Raw genomic sequence first — 20,317 nt, 5'->3', positions numbered from 1 at the left:
AAAAGTTTGCCCACCCCTGGTCTAGAACCTACGTAGTAAATACGGAGCTGATGAAGTCATCACCGTTGTAGATAACTATGTGTGAGAGAAGAATTTGCTGTACTAAACAGCTGATCCTAACTTACTGCCACTGGTATGTCATCTTTTAGTCAACCAGGAGTGACTCAGAAGATATTTAACAATGTCTGGAGACAGTTTTGGTTGTTACAGCTGTGGGTGTACTATGGCTAGAGGCTAAGGATGCTGGAAGATGTCATATGACACACAGGACAGTCCCTCATGACAAAGATTTATTCAGTGCACAATGTCAGCAGTTCCCAGAAACCCTGCTTTAGGGGAAGTCAGTTTCAATTGTGTATTTTTCTTTTAGTTTTGTTCTCATGAGTTTCACTGTTTGTTACCCAAAACTAGCAGTGTCACCCATTTTTGACACCTGAAGACGACCAATAATATGTAGGAACAATGACAGGGAACCACTATTGTTCCGTGACTTCCTTCCTAAGATCCCTGAGTTACTCAGGTGGTGTCTAGGACCTGGTGACTGGTGCCGCAGGACCTGCAGTGGGTGCTGGTGCTGGGCTATGCAATGTTCTTCATAATCCGGACCTTTCGTTTTCAGAATAAAAGAACCTTGACTCTTAAGTCATTATTAAAATGTTTAGATGTAGGCTTGAGGCTTTTTGCCCTAATTTTCTCCATGAATATTGTGTCTTATGGACTCTTCATTTTTCAAGGTTTTCTTATATGTTGCCAAGATTCTGCACAACAAACTCTCTGACCTAATTTCTGCCTTTTATCCTTTGGTTTGTGGTCTCTTCAAGGCTACTGTGCTCAGCCAAGGTCTCTATTCTGTAGGGCTGTGTTCAGACTGTCTTGGCTTAGGGGCAGCGGGGCAACTAACAACAGCCCTGGGCTTGAATGTCAAAACAACCCCAGCCCCAGAACCTTCAAACTGTGAGCCCTTCACCATGGAGGACCAGCACCTTAGTCCACATCCCTGTATTGCCTGCCCCACAAATCTGAACGTGCTTCTCAACTGACCTCTCACCCCCAGTAAAAGCACAGGCCTATACTGGTTATGGAATTCATTGTTCTCTCATTTCTAAGAAATGGGGCTTATCTTCCTCAATGACCTCATTACCTACTTTCTCTTCAACCTGGTTTATCTTAGAAATAAAAAAGGAAAGGAAGTAAGTCATCAATATGGTACTATAGCAATTGTACAAGGCAGGGCTTAGGGAATTCTTAGACCTCGAAGGACAATGCATGTTCTAATACACCCAGATAAGCCTATATGCAGTTTACAGAGGGAATTTCCCCAAGCCATGCGCTGTCCTACTTTCAGTAACTCCAAGGAGAAGTTCAAGAATGGTGGTATTTGAATCTTTAGTTGGTTTGTCTTCCTTGTGGTCTGGCTCTAAAGGTGGTGACCAAGCTCTCTCGGGCCTGCTCCTGGGGCTGACACATGCTGGTCAAAAGAATTGGGTCAGTCTTGTGCTCTACAACATTGAAAGGACATGTCTTCAGGTGCTCGGACATGGAGGTGACTTCATTAAATTCCCAGCTGTTGATCTTAGAGAAGAGGCTGCTGAATTGCCAGATCTGTTGGGAAAGACAGAAGCTCAAAAGTGAACATTGGGGCAATACCCTCAGGCTAGCTTTATTTGAAGGATGTAAGGAAATGCCTTTCTGTTTTTCCTGGTCTCAGCTTCCAGGGGGTGGTTAATGGCTGCTGCAGACACTTAGTTAGTTCCTTTCTAGTCCCCAATTCCTAGTTCCTCCTTAAAACTGATAATCTTCCTAGCCAGTCATGCAGTTGTGCTGGAATGACTAATATTAATCTGCATATTGACCCCCCCATCACCACTAACACACACACACACATACACATACACACACACACACACACACACACACACACCAGTTCCAGAATAGACCAGTAGTTCAAATCAGTACAATTAGTTTCAATGAGACTCAACTCCAGAACTTTTTTTTAGATATTAAGAAACAGATTCTTTTTTCCCCTCTGCACTTGAACTGGGAAACAGCAGTTTTAGGAGTTGCTAGCAGCCACCAGGAGCCACCAAGGGAACCCTATGTCTTAGAATGGAGCCATTATAAGAAAGTAGAGATTTAAAAAGGAAAGAAAAACATCATTTGGGGGCATTTTCTTGAGCTGCTAGATCAAGCCTTACCTGAAGCTATTCCCTTTGGACTTTTTAGTTATTTGGGGGTCAATGAATTCCCTTTATAGTTTATGTCACTTTAAGTTGGTATTCTGGTGTTGGAAACTAAAAGTATTATAACATATAAGAAATCTTAGAACAGAAATCTTAGTAGAAATCTAGGTGTCTGGTCCTCAAACATCCTCTGGCCTTTTTACCTAGAATGTGGTGGCAAAGTCCCTAGTTTTAAAATCTGGCTACATGAGTAGGCATAACCTGGTACCATTTCAATCTGACCACTTCACCCCCAGTTTATTGCCATTGTTCCTATGTAAGAAAAGTGCTTTCTAGAATCTTAGAACAATTTCCCTTTTACTTTAAAGAGCCACTTCAACTCCAGAAAGAGAATTTACTTGGAGTTAAAGGATGCTCCAACTAAATTTTCTTTTTTTCTTTCTGCAAGGAAATTAGTTTACCCCAAATGATATCCAAGAATGGGCAGTAATCATTTAATTGAGAACAAACATGGGCCAAAAAATAATGGGATTTCTAGTAAGTAAATTAAATTATTTGCATCTGATTTTATAGAGGAAGATAGTAGGCAATTCTAGAGTATACAGTTCCCAAAGGGCAGGACTTTAGTCTCATTCGTGCTTATTTCTAGCACGAATTGAGTGGCAGTCAGTGTTTATTTAACACATGGATGTAGGCATGGGTATATAGGAAGAAAGAATCTCAATTTTTTGAAGAAGACTTTCTCAGGGAATAAATAATAGTAAATATACACAATGTTTTAGACATATTTAATAAACATAGATGTAAACAACTCTAACTCCCCAATGCCAGTTTGCACACACCCACATATTGGGAAGAGACTCAACTGTGAAATTATGAAATTATTCACCTCAATGGGCATATAAATTTGTGGTTCATATAACCAACATATTTACCATGAGAAAGTATGCTAAGGTCATTTTGGATACGATGAACTAGGAGTTTCACTTCTGTATGGTACAAGAAGTGAAAGTAAGGTGATAGAAGTTATAATACAGTTAAGCAAGTATAAACTGACTTGGGGGCGGGGGGAAGGAACACATTTGATATATACAGCAGGTTGTTGTTTTTTTTTGAAAACTTCAATAAACATTTGAACTAGGGGAAGTCATGGAGCAAATTATTTAAGAAATTATTTATTTTCAAAGTGCCTTAACAAAGGCATACATTGTTTAAAATATAGTTGACATGGGCCTGAGGGGAATTTGTTGGCTACTGTGTCAATCAGAGTCCAGGTAGGAAACAGATGACACATTCAAATGGAGTCATTTAAAGGGTATTTTTTAAAGAATTAATATACAAATTGTGGACATGGTTTAGGAAAGCCACAAGAAATAGGGCAGTACCCAGACTTGAAAGGGAAGAAGAAGGGAAATCACTGGACCAGAATGAGTCATTGTGTGGAAAGAGCCATCTGACATAACCACCTACAGTGGAGAGACATTTCCACTGGGAAGTGTCAGGGAGGGAGAATGCTTGCAGGGAGGAAGCCAGAAGAATAGAAATGTTAACCTCACTCTTCTCCCTCCCTCCTGCCCATCTCCTGCTGATACACGCCCATTAGGTTAACCTAACTGGAAGCTGAAATGCAAGGGAACCAGTTGAGGCAATCTATAGAGATAAGCCTCCTGTGGGGGGATGGGGAGCAGGCAGATCTTGGTGGAGAAGGTTGGAGAATGGATCATGCAAGCACACAGAAGATATCCAGGACACATACATAGAGATAAACAGACACTGCCATTTGTATTGCCATTAATATGTTTATCAGTCTGTCTTCCCTGGTGGACTGACCTTGAGCTCAGGTATTATGTCTTATTCCCAGTAACTTAGTAGAATCCCAGTGTCTAGTACAGTGTGTGTCACATAAAAGGCTCTTAAATATTTATTGAATGAATGAATGAATGAGTAGTTTACTTGCCTCTTTGTGGACTCTCCAGGAGGTGCCTCCATGGGAATACTTCTTCTTCTTCCATTGCAGGAGGACCATCCCTCTCTCTTGTAACAAAGTGGCACAGATATTCCTCATCAGCACAGACACCTGGGAGAGCTGGGACAGGCTGATGCTGTCCAAGAACCCAGCAATGTACTGCAAAATCTCCAAGGGCAGGCTGGTTAGAGAGTTCTGGCCTTTCCCTCTAGGGCCTAAGAGATGGTTGTTCTTCCTTCCCTCATTCAGCTCTGAAGCAACCTCCGGCTTGATGGCAAAGGTCTTGAGCTCTTGACTATAGATCAGTTTTGCCTTTTGCCCTGGGGGACGGAAATGGTTTTGAATAAATGTACATCCCAAGTAGGCGAGGGGGCACCGATGCTGGAACCAGCCATCGAGACATGACTGAATGTCTGTGTGGACATTCTTGAAATGCAGTGGGAATTCATCCCTCCTGAAGAATTTGTTGCAGGTGAAAGTGAAGGCAGAGCTGCTCTTGTTGTGTCTCCTGGTCACACACTCACTGTGGAGTTCCACATGGAGCCCCTCTGGGTTGGCAGTGGTTAGGAGGTCAGCCAGCACTGTTCCAGAGGAAAATTGTTCTGGCTCAAAATTGTATGTCTGGGTAGCAAAATCCATGAATAGCCCGTCAATGCTCCTGGATTCAGAGATGACGTGACCTTTGAGTTCTCTTTCCAAAGCACACAGGAGGGTGGTCTTGATGAGATCTGATTTGGGCAGGTCCTCCACAGTGATCCCTAAGTCTGAAGTGTCTACTGCCTTGTGTTCACTTGGCTTACAACTCAACATGGCATCTCCAACACGAGCCCGCTTCCCACAGTAGCTCACAGGAACTTTGAAGGTATACACAGTCTTCACTTCCTGAGCCTCTAGGTTGCCATAAACAAAGTCTTTCTCCTTAGGCGTACAAGCAGGCATCTGACCAAAGTGGATAAGCATCCTCCCATTGTGCACCAGGTACATATTATAGTCCTTTGCATCCACAGCCGATTTCAGTCTCTCCAGAACACCATCCTGCCAAGGGGCAAGCCCTGTTGTTTCCATAGCTGCATGATAGTCCTGCTGTCTCTGGTTCTCCTGTGATTCTTTCTCTTCAGCACTGGCCTCTCCTATCATGTTATTGGTGACGGAAATCTGTTCTTTCCCTGGGCCATTACTGCTCTTGTTCTCACAGCTCGCTGATGAGTTTGTTAAAGCAGAGGCTGCATGCTCTTTGCTGAAAATATTTTCCCACTTGCTAAACTTTTCCAGGTCCATCCCTTCTTTTGTTTTGGCCAACACCTGGAGTTCTTCTTGACTCAGTTCTGCCATCTCTTCTTTAGTGGCTGACTGGGAGCTATGTGGCACTAAACCAGCATTTGCTCCACCCACTGCTCCTCCCATTTCTTCCCAGCTGGCTTCACCATTCATAGTAGGTTCCTCCTCCGTGGGTTCTCTAGTTTCTGGAAAAAGTTCTACCATTTTCAAAGATCTGAAAAGGACCTTCTGGTCCTGGAGGGCCAGGGCTGTGTCCAAACACTCCTCACTGGGGGTCTCTTTCATGATGTTCTTATGAAGGGGTGTTTCGGAGTCCACATTTGGCCAGCGGTTCCACTCCATGGAGCAGCAGACCACGCTGGCGGGACACACCTGCAGGTGCTTGGCCAGCTTGTGGCGGGACATGGAAAGGGGGCAGCCATATTCAGAGTTGAGGCATGGAACCTGCTCTAAAGGGCAGAGGAGCTCATGCTCTGCCTCTTTGCACATGTGGAAGGTGGCACCACAGGACAGGTGGCAGTTTATCATCATGCAGGAGACATTGGGCTCCACGGGAATGTGGCAGTGACGGTTGAAGCATCTCTCACAATGCCTGTGCTGTCCCGGTGGAGGCCTGCGTGCCTTGCCCTGAAGAAACCAAAGGCCAAGGGGAAGAGAAGACAAATGACTGCCGGGAGAGAAGCTCTATGTGTGACTGTGACTGTGTTTTTAATGGACTTATTTCCTGTTTATACGTGCTTCTTATAGGAACCTTGGAAAGTATAGAACATCATAGAGAAAAAAGCAAAAAATCACTCATAATCCCACAATCCAGAAATAATAACTATACCGCTCTTTTCTATATGTTCATTTTATGTATATAATAGAGGTGTTTAGAATAGGAAAAAAAACCAGTGCTAAATGCAATGATGTTCAATGTTGACAATTATTATTTTTAAGTTGTGGATTATGGGTGATTTATAGTACACAGTTAATACTGTGAATGCAATTTTGCATCCTGCTTTTTAACTTGCTATTATAACACAAGACTAGGCTGTTTTATTAATTATTCTCTACAAACTTTCTTCATAATGTCAGTGTACATTCCAGAATGAAAGTGCTGTCATTCATTTAACCAGCTACCACCAGGGGACATGCTGGGAGGACAGGGCCATGTCTGGTGTTGTCTACATCTGCAACTCTAGCGCCTGTCACTGGGCCTGGACCATTGTAGGTACTCAATAATACACTGAATGAAGAAATTGTTAGTCACTTACATTATTGCTGCATTTTTTTTTTTGCTTTTTTATTTTTAAAGGTTTACTAAAAATCTTTGCTCACAAATCTTTCTTAGCTCTCTGCTTCTCCGGCTCCATGTCCATTTCTTCCAGGTTCTGCTCTAGCAGCACTGGTTTGGCAAAAAGCCAATAAAGATCATCAAACCATAAGGACAAGTATGCCAGCTGCTTAGGCTACAGGCTAAATAAAGCCAGACCTGGACCCCTAATATGTAAAGATCCAAGAAGAACTTAATACTTACCATAGCTTCTGAATTTCTTCTTGCTTTGTAACTCTAGGGGGAAATATAAAAACACAAATATGAATGATTAGTAAGAATTTTGGTTATCTATATTAACAGGGGCCAAAGGGACTTCACATAATCTCTCTAATTTAATTCCTTCCACCACCCCAAAGGTGTCATTGCCCCATTTTATAGTCAAGGAAATGGAAGCCAGAGAAGTTAAATAGCTTGTCCAAGGTTGTCTAGCAGCTAAGTGATGGAATCAGGTTCCAACCCAGGCCACCCTAATCTAAGCTCTTTTCAACTGACCCACACTGCCCTCTGATGGGGCCTTCTTGCCAACCATGCGGTGTGTGACTTATGCTTCTTGTAACTTTTTCCCACTACCTCCCAACAATTATCCTGACATTCCACTCCGACACCATCCAAACCTGCTGCACATACATACATCTGGTCTAAGTTACCCTTGTAACTAGCCTTTTAATGAAACTGGGGCTTCACGTCCACTTAGACTCGCAGTGCTTCCCAACCTTCCTAATGCCACGACCCTTTAATACAGTTCCTCATGTTGTGGTGACCCCCAACCATAAAATTATTTTCGTTGCTACTTCATAACTGTAACTTTGCTATTGTTATAAATCGTAATGTAGATATATGATTTGCAGGATGTATTTTCATTGTTCGCGACCCACAGGTTGAGAACCGCTGAAGAGGATTGCCTGACATCTGGCTTAGTCTGGGCAGTGCACGGGTGAAATATCTGTCACGTGTCACTCACTGGTGTATTCAGCTGTGCTGTGGCTAGAGCAGAGCCAAACCCTTAAGGCCCCAAAAGCAGTGGGGACTGTGGCAAACAGAAGTTACCCTGCCTTCAGGGGAATGTAGCTTTAGGGCTCTTGTCAGTTGGTCCCAGGTGGGAATGTGTTTCCAGATCTTCTGATTTTCCCAGAGAAATGAGGGGTGCAGATTTTTGAGCGGTGGTATAGTGTAGTGGTTACGAGGCAGATACCATGGGATTTCACCCTGGCACTAGAAGTCATAGCTATGAGACTTTGGGAAAGTTACTTAACCTCTTTATTCATCAGTTTCCCCATCTGTAAAGGGACGAGAATATTAGTACCTACCAATTGTGAGGAACAAATTAATTAAATACAGTACCTGAAACTCTTAGGATAGTACATGTCCGATAGGAAGTTACCTATACATGTTTGCTATTGTAAGTATTTTATATCTTATTATGTTACAAACATTTTATTACATAATATGTCAAGATAAAAATTCTTGAAATTTTAAATGTTGGCAACTAATTTTTTTAAAACCTCTATTTGGACCAAGGAAAAACATGTATGCAGCCTACATAGATCTGTGGTTGCCACTTTGCAACACCTGGCCTAGAGAATTAGTAGCATAATTTCAGTACTGTGTCAGTCTGGGAAGGGGTTAGCACCCAAAAGTCATGTTATTGGCAAGACGAGGAGACCTCAGTCCTTGTCTTCTTGAAGGAAAGATTTCAATCAAGAGACAAAATGCAGAAAAACAAGCAAGAATTTATTGGCCTCAGCAAAAACACACCTAGGACAGTGAAACTGGGAAGGGCATAGAAGAAGTAGCAAGGGAACCCAGGCTGGGCTGCTTTGGCTCACTGGGAAGTCAAAGTAGGGGGCCTTCAAGGGGGTTAGACCAGGATGAGATGCTGCTGCCTATTGCTCCCCTGGTTTCAAGTCTCATGGGGTTCCTTAGAGGTTAAGGGATATATGCCTGTGGGAGGAGGTGAGGGGAAAGGGAATGGCCTAGGCTTGCTCCCTGGAGGGAGAGTGCCCTGGGACCTCCATTTTCAGGGGTTTTAAAGGCTGGGCGTTTAGAAGAAGTGTTAGGGGCAGATCAATAGAAAATTCATCAGCTTTATGCTGATGTGCCAGGATGAGATTTATTCTCTTAATTTGTCTGTCCTTGGGTGTGGTTGGCAAATGGCACTTAATTGAATTTCTTTTTTCTGTCTCCCTGAGTAGGGTGATTTAAGCTATATATCTTCTAATTGGGGAGGAGAAGTAGAAAGCATTTACTCTTAAGTGTCCTTGGTTTAGGAAAGACAGGATTTACTTGGTGGCTGCAAACTGCTATTTAACTATCTGTCTTAGTTTCCCTCTTCCACTTGTCTTGGAATTTTCCTAGCTTCTTACTATGCTATAACAGTCAGAAGAAATGCAGTATTTTAAATTTTTATTTTTTCAGGATTTGCCAATTCATTGTGGGTGAATTTTCCTTCAACTTTAAAATTGTTTTTTCAAATATACAGAAAGACTCTATACTAATAAAAGCCTATGTGGTCATCATGCCCTCACACCTTGATGCCCTCATGCCCTCACACCATAGCAATCCATTACGAGGAGGCTGTGTGCACAGCGGGCACATGCGGGTGGGTGGGGACTTGATGCTGCATGCGCAGCACAGAGGCAGGTCCCGGCGGTGCCACATGGCAACGCCAGGGGCAGGACCCCCATCTCCAGCCTACCTCTTTGGGGCAATCCATCAAGGAGCCCCAGATGGTGGTCAGGGCCTAACTCTTTGGGGAGATCGATTGTGGGGCTCCCGCGCTGTGAGAGGGCACAGGCCAGGCTGGAGAACCGAGCCCCCCCCCACCAGTGCACGAATTTTGTGCACTGGGCCTCTAGTATATACAATAAACACCCAAGTATACTCCACCTAGATTCAATAATTGTTAACATTTTCCAGTTTTGCTTCCTCTCTCTCTCTCCATACACACACAATCACACATTTCTGGACAAAGCTCTTGAAAATAAGTTGCTGATATGATTTCACATCATCCCTAAGTATCTCAGCATATATTTTCTAATAATAAAGACATTTTCCTTTGTAATTGTAATAACATAATTTTACCTAAGAAAACAAAATAATTTTTAAACTTCACCAGATATCCCCAAAATGTCATATATATTTTTTATATATATCCCCAAAATGTCATATATATATTATTTAAATGTTTGAACCAGGATCCCTTTAAGGTCAATGTATTACATTTTGTTAGTGTTTTTAGTCTCTTTAATCTGGGAAAGTTCCCCTCAACTTTTTCAGAAGAGACAGATTTAAATTTCAAGGTGATTATATTCTGGTTCTTTTAGGTATTCATTTGTTCATCCATTTATTCAATAACATTTGTTGATTACCTACTATGTGCCAGTAAGTGAGCATAAGGGTGACCTGGACTGTTTGTTAAAGTGGTTGTTAAACACTGTTGCTCATTAGAATCAGTGTTTGTTAAATTATAGATCTGCATTGTTCAATATGGTAGCCACCAGTCACATGTGGCTATTTAAATTTAAATTGATAAAAATTAAATAAAATTAATAATTTAATGCCTTAGGAATACTAGCTATATTTCAAGTGCTCAATAGCCACATATGGTTAGTAGCTACTCTATTGGACAACACAGAATAGAGCATTTCCATCTTCATAGAAAGTTCTATTGAACAATACTGCTATAGATGCTCTCTACACCCCTGACCTGAGTTTGAGGTGTGTTCTGGAATTTACATTCCTAACACATTCCCCATCTGATTCTTGGGCACTGGGAGTGCCGAGTGTGAAGGAGGGATCATGCCAGAGTGCTCTGTACCCCTAATAGATAGCCTGGATCAGGAGGCAGTTCAGAAGTTGAAAGCCAGAACATCAACCGGGTTCAGGGCCCAGTAGAAGATACATGAAGGTGTTAAATCCAGAGAGGAAGTTAGAAGAATGAAAAGCTGTGAAGGTTGAATTGAGATGGAGCAGAGTAAGATCGGGCAGAGGATATCTTTTGGATTCAAGAGTCCAGCTACTGGATCTTTTAACATACAATTTAACATTCAGTAGGTTCCTGCTATATTCCAAAATCATTCTTGGGGGGATATGTCCATTGTGGACTTATTGTGGAAATTCATAATATTAAGCTAAAGCATCTGTAATTATTTGGTACTTAATAAGGAGTCACTTAACACTGTAATTGATGTGTCAACTCATAGTGGAGGGATGAAGTGGGAGGACCTAGAGTTAGAAACTGCTACATAGAGGATGTAAAGGATGCTTGGATGGAGAAGACTGATGACAGTATAAATAGGTAAGATGAAACAGGTAGGAGACATTACAAGGGAAAATTAACTTTTTTTTCTGGCTGGAGATGAGGAAAGAAGAGTAATCAAAGTTGATTCCAAGATTTAGAACCAAGAAGAGAGAATATTGGCTATAATTCTGAGAAAAATAGAATTCTGAAGTGGAAATTGTTTTGGGAACAAAGATAAATCCAGCAAGTTTTTAAAAAATATTTTATATGTTATTATTGATTTTGGAGAGAGGATGGGAGAGGGAGAAACATCAATGATGAGAGAGAATCATCAATCAGCTGCTTCCTGCATGCCCGCTACTGGGGATTGAGCCCACAACCTGGGCATGTGCTTTGACCAGGAACTGTGACCTCCTGGTTCAGAGGTCAATACTCAATCACTGAACCACACTAGCTGGATGGTTCCAGCAAGTTTAACTCAAGTTGCTTCAGGTGCTGACAGATCTCATGGATGGAAAGATGAGGTATTAGAATGTAGAGATGCAGATTGAGAATTATCCACTTAGAAATGAGAGAGGCCCTGGCCTGTGTGGCTCAGTTGATTGGAGCACCACCCCTTACAACAGAGGTGGCAGGTTTGATTCCCAGTCAGGCACATATCCAGGTTGCAAGTTCAATCTGCAGCTGGAGCATGTATGAAAGGCAACAAATGATGTTTCTCTCTCTCTCTGTAAAAAAAAAAAAAAAAAAAAAAAATGGAAATAGATTTTTTTTGGAAAAAGAGACAGAGAGAAAGCCGTAAATGGGGAAGTAACACAAAATAGAAATCTGAGCTTTGAAGTACATAGCTAAGTATGACACTTTGGGGACATTAGGAAGAAGTAGAGCCAGAGAAGGGGAGACCAGAGAGTTAAGAGTCAGCAGTACGTGGCCCAGATATAAAGGAAAGGGTGAGCCATAGTCTTGAATGATACCAGGAGGTTAGGAATAATGATGACAATGCAGAGCTCTTGCCAGAGCAAATGTGGCATTTCAGCTGTGCTGTGGGACCCTTGGCCGTTCAAAATATGGTGTTTGCTGGGAAGGGAGGGGAAAGCCATTAAGCACACACTCCAGTGTTGGCAAGTCCTGGGCCCCGCCTGGGAGAATGTGACCATCTGCTTTCTAGTCATGAAATATATGAATTAATAAGAATGGAGTCTGAATGAGTCAGAGTCCCCTTCGGGATTTTAGGTGGCAAAGAAGAGGCAGATCACAAATGGAATAAGGCTATATGAAAGAAACTACAAGGAATGTCCAACTTCATATCTGCTTGCCTGGTTCTACCACAAAGTGGAGCCCAGTTTCTGGGAAGGGAAAATAGTTCAAAGATCTACACAGGACTACACAGTTCCATGTGTATAGTGAGCACTTTGCCCCAGTCGCAGGGATGTTCTGGCTGGCAGGACAGGGGTGATGAACTCGAAGCCCACTCATTTCTTATCCTTCAGCATGATTCTTTATAAAGCATGATTCTTAGAAACAGTGATATTGAAGCAGGAAATATTTGTGGTTGGAGCCTATTGCTCTCCATCTATTTGAAGTTATTTGAAAATATCCCTTTAAAAGAAAAGAAAAACAATTGCATGTAGACAACAAAAATGCTACGTGTGTGTGTGTGTGTGTGTGTGTGTGTTAATGCTGCTATTTAAAGATCTTCCACAGGTTCTGGAGCTACACCAGATAAGTGACTTTGAGAGAGGTCATGTGCTGAGCACAAAGACACAGCGAGTAGAGATGACTCTTTGGAGAAGCTTGGCAGGTAAATATAGAAAGGTAAATACTGTCTAAGAGCATACAGAATCACATCTGAACCTTCTGTTGTATATCTGGGGGAAATTTTTCTCACTGAGATAAAGGACAGTCTAAAATTCCTGACAGTCTAATTATTGCTGGGTAAGCTGAGTGACCAATGGCCCTGGTTTGCCTGGGACTCTCCTGGTTTTATCACTAAAAGTCCTAAGTCCTAGGATGCCTCTTAGTCCCAGGCAAACTTAAGCAGCTAATTGATCACCTGATTTGGAGCCAATTGTTGTTGCCCCAAGTTGATCACATTAGGTATATCATTGGTTGTCTTGGGAGATAAGATGCCCTGTTCTCCTAACCTCTATGTCAGTGCAATGACTGGATCCTTGTCCTCCAGGGTGTTTGTCTGACTTCTTAGACTGAGTAATTTCTCTGCATTTTGGATGTCTTGGAGAAGGAGAAACAAGATTCTAGCACCTAACATGTACTTTTACATAACCTCTCACTTAATCCTCACAATGACCCTGTGAGATCGGTGTTACCATTTCCAGTTTACAGACAAGGATTCTGAGACACAAACATCCCTAAGTTTATCTGGCTTCAGATTCTGTCCTGTTTGCTAGATCACACTGTGTCTGTCCCTTGGAGGTCCACAGACATGATGTGGTCCATCCCATGATTTGGAAGAAAGAAAACCCAAGAGTAGAGCCTATCAGGGGGAGGGCCTCTCCTCCTCCAGTTAGGACACAGAAAGGCACCTACAGATATACTCTTCCCAAATCATAGAGCAGCCGGATGCTCTTCATTAAGAAGCACCTTCAGCCCTAACCGGTTTGGCTCAGTGGATAGAGTGTCAGCCTGCGGACTCAAGGGTCCCAGGTTCGATTCCGGTCAAGGGCATGTACCTTGGTTGTGGGCACATCCCCAACATCTCTCTCAGCGATGTTTCTAACTCTCTATTCCTCTCCCTTCCTCTCTGTAAAAAATCAATAAAATATATTTTTTTAAAAAAGAAGCACCTTCATCCCATCTCCATAAGGACTTTTTTGTTTGTCCTTCTCTGGATCATGCCCATCCTGTGCCCCATCTGAATAGAGGAAATAAGAAGACTATCCAGGTCCCATGGATTTGTACTGCAGGGACTACAAATGTAAAACTGAAATTTTTAGGGTTAAAAATTTGTACTGCAATATGGATTCTGAGTTTTAAAATGAAACACCTACTAAATCAAAGCATATAGATCATTGGAACTCTTCACTGTGAAAAAGTTGACAAAATTCCATGCCTGAAACAACCTAAGGTTATCCAGGTGCCATTTCCTCCTTAAGTTTCTGTGCCCTTCTGCTCACGTTTAAATTCTTGCTTCCTCTCTGAAAAGTCAGTGCATTCCCCTCTCTTAAAAATGAGCTTCAATCAAGTCTCTGGCCCAAACACTGCCCCCAAAATATGTTTGAAAATTCTCCTGTTTAGAGGAAACAGTAATCAATTAAGACTTAAATAGTTCAACGATCTACAAAGAATTAGATTTTGCTGGTTGTATTGGATGCAGTTTAAGTGGAATCTGAGTCGATGAAAGGACCTGGTACATGAGTGTGAGGGATGGATATTTCTTTAAAGAAATAGGGATGTATTTAGGACCTGGCAGGGGAGCAGAAACTTTATTTGATGCAGGCTGTGGTGCTGTATGGACCATTCAGAAAGCAGTAACTTAATAAGACAGGGTAGGTCAGCTAGAACAGTGGTCCTTAAAATGTGTACTCAGATCAACAACATCAGCATTACCTGAGAACTGGTTAGAAATGCAAATTCCTGGGCCCTAAAAATCAGACCTACGGAATTAGACCCACTGAATCCAGCTGATTCTGTTGTAAGCTCAATTAGAGAACCACTGAGCTATTGAAAATGCTTGATACTTTGCACCTAATCCCAAAGGAACTATTGCCCAGTTAGGTGGGAAGGCCTTGGAGAAAGATCTGAAAAGGCAGTGAGCTATTCTTTTTCTTTTCTTTTTCTCATTTCTACCACCACTGCCTGGTCTAAGCATCATCATCTCTTATCCAGTCTGGTGCAATAGCCTGATAATCAGTTTCTCTCCTCCCATCTTGTGCCCCAGAATCCATATTCACCAGCAGAGAGAGTGATTTTAACAGCTTTTAACATTAGGTCATTACTGCCACTTAAAATCTCCATCACAAGGAATACACTCTGAAGTCCTTATCTTGGCCCACAAAACCTAGTGTGCCCTGCTCGCCTCCTTTTTTTTTGTTTTCTCTTTCCCTGGAGCACGTAGCTCAAGCCTGTTGCTTAATTCCATGTAGGACCTTTCTACTTGGTCTTTCTGCCAAAATTCTCCCCTTCCTTTTTATTTCTGTTATTATGGGCTCCTTCTTGCCATTTAAATTTCACCTTACATGTTACCTCCACAAAGAGGCTTTATCTGAAACCCCTAAATAAAATAAATAAATGAACTCCCATATATTAACTAAGTAATTTTTGACAAGTTATTTAATTTCCCTAAAACTAACTTATTCATCCATAAAATGGGGCTCATAATAACCCATTGTATAAGGATCAAATGAGATAAAGTAGGGAAAGTGTCTAATATAAGGCTCACTCAGTTGTTAGTCATTCCTCTACAGAAAGGTCATCTTCCTTGTCCAGGCCTTTATTTCTTCCCATTGCATCACTCCCACAGCTCTTGGTTGGCCTTGCCACTTCCAGTTCTCCCTCACTCCGATGTATCCTACACACCACTGCCAGATTAATAATCTTTTTTAAAAAAATCTTACCTTACTCCTTTAAGAATGTGAGTTCCCCCAAACACTTCCCCCTTTTGGTCTCCGGTCATCACCACAAAGCATTTATTCCTTAAGCACTTTAGGAATTCACATAGTACACATCCAGGAGCGCCTTTTAGATGCCACAAAGGCAAGTTGAGGGCATGCTTTTTTCCTTGGTTGAAGTTTGTAATTTAATTGTTTGCCACATTATGCTGCTCATTCAGTTAAAAAAAGAAAAAAAGAAAAAAAGAAGGTGTCAACTGAGACTCCATTTCTTTCTCACGATTGGTTGTGGGAGTCAGTATAACCTGAGGGCAGTGTTGCTGTGATGGTGTGAGTGGGGAGACAGCCTGACGAAGGCCAGAGATGGAGAACATTTTCCTGCAGCAAAAGGAGCTCTGACTGGAATATCAACAGAACGTGGAGAGCAAATGGAATGACCTCAAGGAATGTGTAAACTGGTTTCTGAGGGACAGAGAGAGTATAGCTAACACTGCTCCCAGCACTCAGTTAACATTTACTAAATAGGATTGACTAGAACGCCAAAGAAGGTAGCTGTTTGAAAGAACTACCTCTTTCAAAGGTAGCAGTTTTTTTTTTAATCCTCATCTGGGGATATGCTTCTATTGATTTTAGAGAGGAAGGGAGAGAGGGAGAGAGAGAGAGAGAAATATCAGTGTGAATGATTGGTTGCCTCCCAGGCCCTGACCAGAATGGAACCTGCAACCAGGTACGTGCCCTGATCAGGATTCGAACCCACAACCCTCTGGTGCATAGGATGATGCTCCAACCAACTCAGCCATAACAGCGAGGGCTCAAAGGTAACAATTTGTAACAAATTTAGAAGGCAACTATAATGATGTCAGATGTAGGTGCTTTTTTTTTTTAAGTAAGAAAAAGAAATATTTTCAACTTTATTAGATTAATGTAGCCTTAACTGAATGGAGGAGACTTCAGAGGACTCATTTACCACAGACATTGAAATGATGCTGGAATTGTTGTCAGGAGCTATGGTACCTGTTCTAAACCCTGCAGACATAAATCAGAAATCCGAATCAGGCAGGCAACCAGAAAGCCTCTATGTGCATTGGCATCACCTGAGCAGTCTTTTTAAAATGCAGATTATGATCTGGTAGGACTGGGGTGGGGCTTGAAAGTCTTCCCTTATAATAAGTTCCAGACAATGCTGATGGTCCCAGAACCACTTTGAAAGAGAAGGGTCTAATTTAACCTCTTCATTTCCTACAAGAGCAACTGAGGCCCAGAAAAGTCAAGTGTCTTGCCCACCCTCCTCAGATTGAGTTTTATTTGAGAGATTCTGTGGAAACCACAGTGCCACACCGAGCTACCCATGTGTGGTGGCTAAGGGCATGTGGGCAACTTAGATTGTACCAAGGACAAAATAGGACAGAGCGTGGAAGAATGAGGAAGAGGTGGTGTCTGGGTGCCGTTGGCCAAGAAAGTCATGAGAAGGCATTTGGCAGGTATATTTAAATCACTGACTCAAGGAAAAAGAGAATGGGATTAACAGATAATGGTTTTAACATTCTTTACTATAATTTTAAAGTTAGTAGGTAAACAGGATTGATGTCAGGGAGATATTTTTAGGCAAGGGGCCCTCTCTGCACCCCTCACATGTCAGTGACTAACTATTTTGCCTCCACATATGGTAATAATTATTTATTCCTGAGCTTTAACTCCTGTAGAAATGGCAAGGCCGAAGGGTAAAGGTCAGAGATATTCTTTAACTCCTAAAATACTAACCAGTCAATTCATTAATTACTGTAATTAAACATTTTGAAACTGTTTCTCCACTATGGAGATACTTAATCCCAGGGAAAGAAAATGTATAAAGTTAAATTAAAGTAATCTCTTTCCTCTTGAGATTTTTAACATCTAACCAGTTCCCCGAAGGTAATTTCCATGTCTAGTTCCATATTCCTGGGCTTTGGGCTATGATTCCAACAGTTTCACTGTACCCCCAAACATGACCATCCTCTTCCAAATCTATTCAACCTCACCGTCTGCAGTTCACCTGTGCTACGGATCTCTCTACCTGTAAACACTCTAGTTATTTAAATAGCTAACTAATTCTCATATCTGGCGCTTGTATTATTAGTATCAGTATTTTAAATGACCTTTCTTTTTCTTTTGTATTGGCTAAGAATGGATTACCTAGGGGAAGCTATAAGTCAGCCTGTCTTCTTGGATACTCCTAGGCCAATACTCTCGTCTTCCCAGGAGAGGCCCCAGCATATACCTTGAAGACCTTGGTGTCAAGGAAAACCTGACGAGATTAAGTGCAGTTATATGTACTTATGCACAGCAAACAAGCATAGTTATAACCGAGACACTGAGAGCAGAGTTATGAGCTGCACCTGGAGGTTACAGAGGCAGGCAAGCAGGAACCCGGAGTTAGGGTGTCTGGGTAGGTCTCCTTTTACTTGACATTGGTGGCTCTAGCTTGTGTTCTTCAGAGTTCAGAGTGCACAGAACCACTTTTGCTGCATAAGCCACTTCCCAGAGTGTCCTTAGCTGAACTCTAAACCATATAACACCAAAGCAAGGCTCAGAGACAAGACATGAAAGTAAGCCCTGCTCCCTTCTCCCTGCCAGTTCTATAGTTATTCCAAAAGGTAAATAATCTAAAAATAATCTAGCTACATTTTAAAGCTTGCAATACCTCAATTATCATTAATCATTTTACATTTGTCCCTCTGTATGTGCAAGTTACAAGTCGGTAATAATTTATAGTTTGTGTGCAAAAGTCTGTATACATTTTCCAACCCGTAAAATACTTTCACTTCTATTCTGGGGATGCATATTGGAGTCAAGATCTGTGGGCTGGAGAGAGCCATATCTAGGGAGTATTGTTAGGGAAAAACAGGTTTTAAACTCTGAGTTTAAGTAATACATGCAGTATATACAACTGTGCTACATTAACCGGTAGGGAGACACAGGGGATGGAATTTAAACCACAGAGAATGACTTGCACTTAACATAGCAAATGCTGATTGGGAAAAGATCACAGCATTTGGACTTTAGAAAATTCTAGGGGTTGGCCTTCCATCTATTTCCTCACCACTTCCTGCCCTCAACCCTGCGACCCCTCATCAGCACTGTGTAACTTCAGAGACATTGCATAACCACTCTGGTTGATTGTAGAAGAAAGAACCTAAGCTGTCAGAAAGCAGATAATCTCTTCTTGCTCTAAGATTTTAGATTTCAAAACAGGAGTTTACACATGGCTGGGTCTCATTCTCAGTGCCAAGACCCCCACCTCTCACCCACCAAAGGCCCATATGTAAGTAACTGGCTGGACAACCCTCTTGCTCAGAGCAAAAAGGTGATGTGCAGTTCAGCCTCAGTCTCCGTGCTCACGACTCCAAATGTCTCCTGGGTGCTCCCGCTCAAGCCTGAAAAGCTTACCTTCACAGCATGGGCGGCGTCAGCATCTGCTGCACCTGGGTCCCCAGATTGTGAGCAGGCAGGTCCTGGGAGGCAGCGAATGTGCATCCACTGCACAGAGCAGAGTTCTGTCGAGGAGGCTGGGAAAGGAAAGTTCAACAGAAATAGTCCAAGTATTTCGAGGTTAAAAATAAAACTATATCACAAGGAGCAATGTGACCAGGCTCAGCTTACTGATTTTTTCTTTCCCCTGTATTTATCAACACTCGATCTCTACTGGAGTGGCATTTAGCAGGGGAAGCCGGAAGGGAAGTGAGGCTTTATATCAATGGGTTTTCTTTCCCTTGAGGAAGGAAGAAAATCCTTTTAAGGATCATTTTCAAGGCCAGAGCAGCCGCCGGGAGTCCTGTGCGTGCAGTCGGCAGATCCAGCTGTGCTCGGTGGCTGGTGGAGCCCTCAGGCTGCTGCTCTAATTATAACCATGCTTTTCACCTAAATCCACAACTCGCTGACACAGCAACTTGTGCAAGTAACATGCGGTCTTGTTTTGGTTTCTCCTATTTCTTGTCATGACAAGTAGGTGGCTGTCCTCTTCTGGCCTTCTTCTTTCCCCGGTGGTTGGAAAAGGGAGAGTTTGTAACTCCTAAATTAGGCCTGAGTAAGTCCAGTGTGAGAGAATTAGAAGTGGTAGGAGGCTTAGCTTTGGCTTAATCCAACTCCCTCTTTTTACAGATGAGAAGACTGGGCATTAGACAAGGTAAAATTGTCCAATGTCACAGAACTTGCTCTAGTGGAAGAGCCAGAAGAAAGAATCAGTTACTCTTACTCCCAATCTGGTGCTCTTCTTCTTCTTCTTCTTCTTTTTTTTTTTTTTTTTAAATATATTTTATTGATTTTTTACAGAGAGGAAGGGAGAGAGATAGAGAGTTAGAAACATCGATGAGAGAGAAACATCGATCAGCTGCCTCCTGCACATCTCCCACTGGGGATGTGCCCGCAACCCAGGTACATGCCCTTGACCGGAATCGAACCCGGGACCCCTCGGTCTGCAGGCCGACGCTCTATCCACTGAGCCAAACCGGTTTCGGCTTCTTCTTCTTTTTTAAAAATATATTTTTATTGATTTCAGAGAGGAAGGGAAGGGAGAGACAGAGAGAGAGATAGAAACATCAATGATGAGAGAATCATTGATCGGCTGCCTCCTGCATGCCCCCTGCATGCCCCCTACTCGTGATCGGGCCTGCAACCTTGGTATGTACCCTTGACTGGAATCGAACCCGGGGACCCTTCAGTCCACAGGCCAATGCTCTATCCATTGAGCCAAACCAGCTAGGGCTGGTGCTCTTTTTAATCTCATCCTCC

General features: G+C 42.3%; 1 protein-coding gene across 1 annotated transcript; it reads right to left on the bottom strand.

Moving 5' to 3' along the window:
• Window positions 1-277: 277 nt before the first annotated feature.
• On the bottom strand, window positions 278-19,358 carry FBXO40 (F-box protein 40). Its single transcript, XM_070406287.1, has 4 exons — window positions 18,977-19,358; window positions 6,944-6,976; window positions 4,138-6,051; window positions 278-1,602 (listed from the first exon to the last, which is right to left on the bottom strand). The coding sequence occupies exons 1-4, from the start codon at window positions 19,061-19,063 to the stop codon at window positions 1,387-1,389; spliced, it is 2,250 nt and encodes a 749-aa protein (XP_070262388.1). The 5' UTR covers window positions 19,064-19,358; the 3' UTR covers window positions 278-1,386.
• Between the last annotated feature and the right edge of the window lie 959 nt (window positions 19,359-20,317).

This window comes from Myotis yumanensis, unplaced genomic scaffold (assembly GCF_028538775.1).
Source record: "Myotis yumanensis isolate MYYU_CA2020_CCGP unplaced genomic scaffold, mMyoYum1.0.hap1 SCAF_2, whole genome shotgun sequence".
NCBI lineage: Eukaryota > Metazoa > Chordata > Mammalia > Chiroptera > Vespertilionidae > Myotis > Myotis yumanensis.
This window is presented reverse-complemented; position numbering and strand designations above follow the sequence as displayed.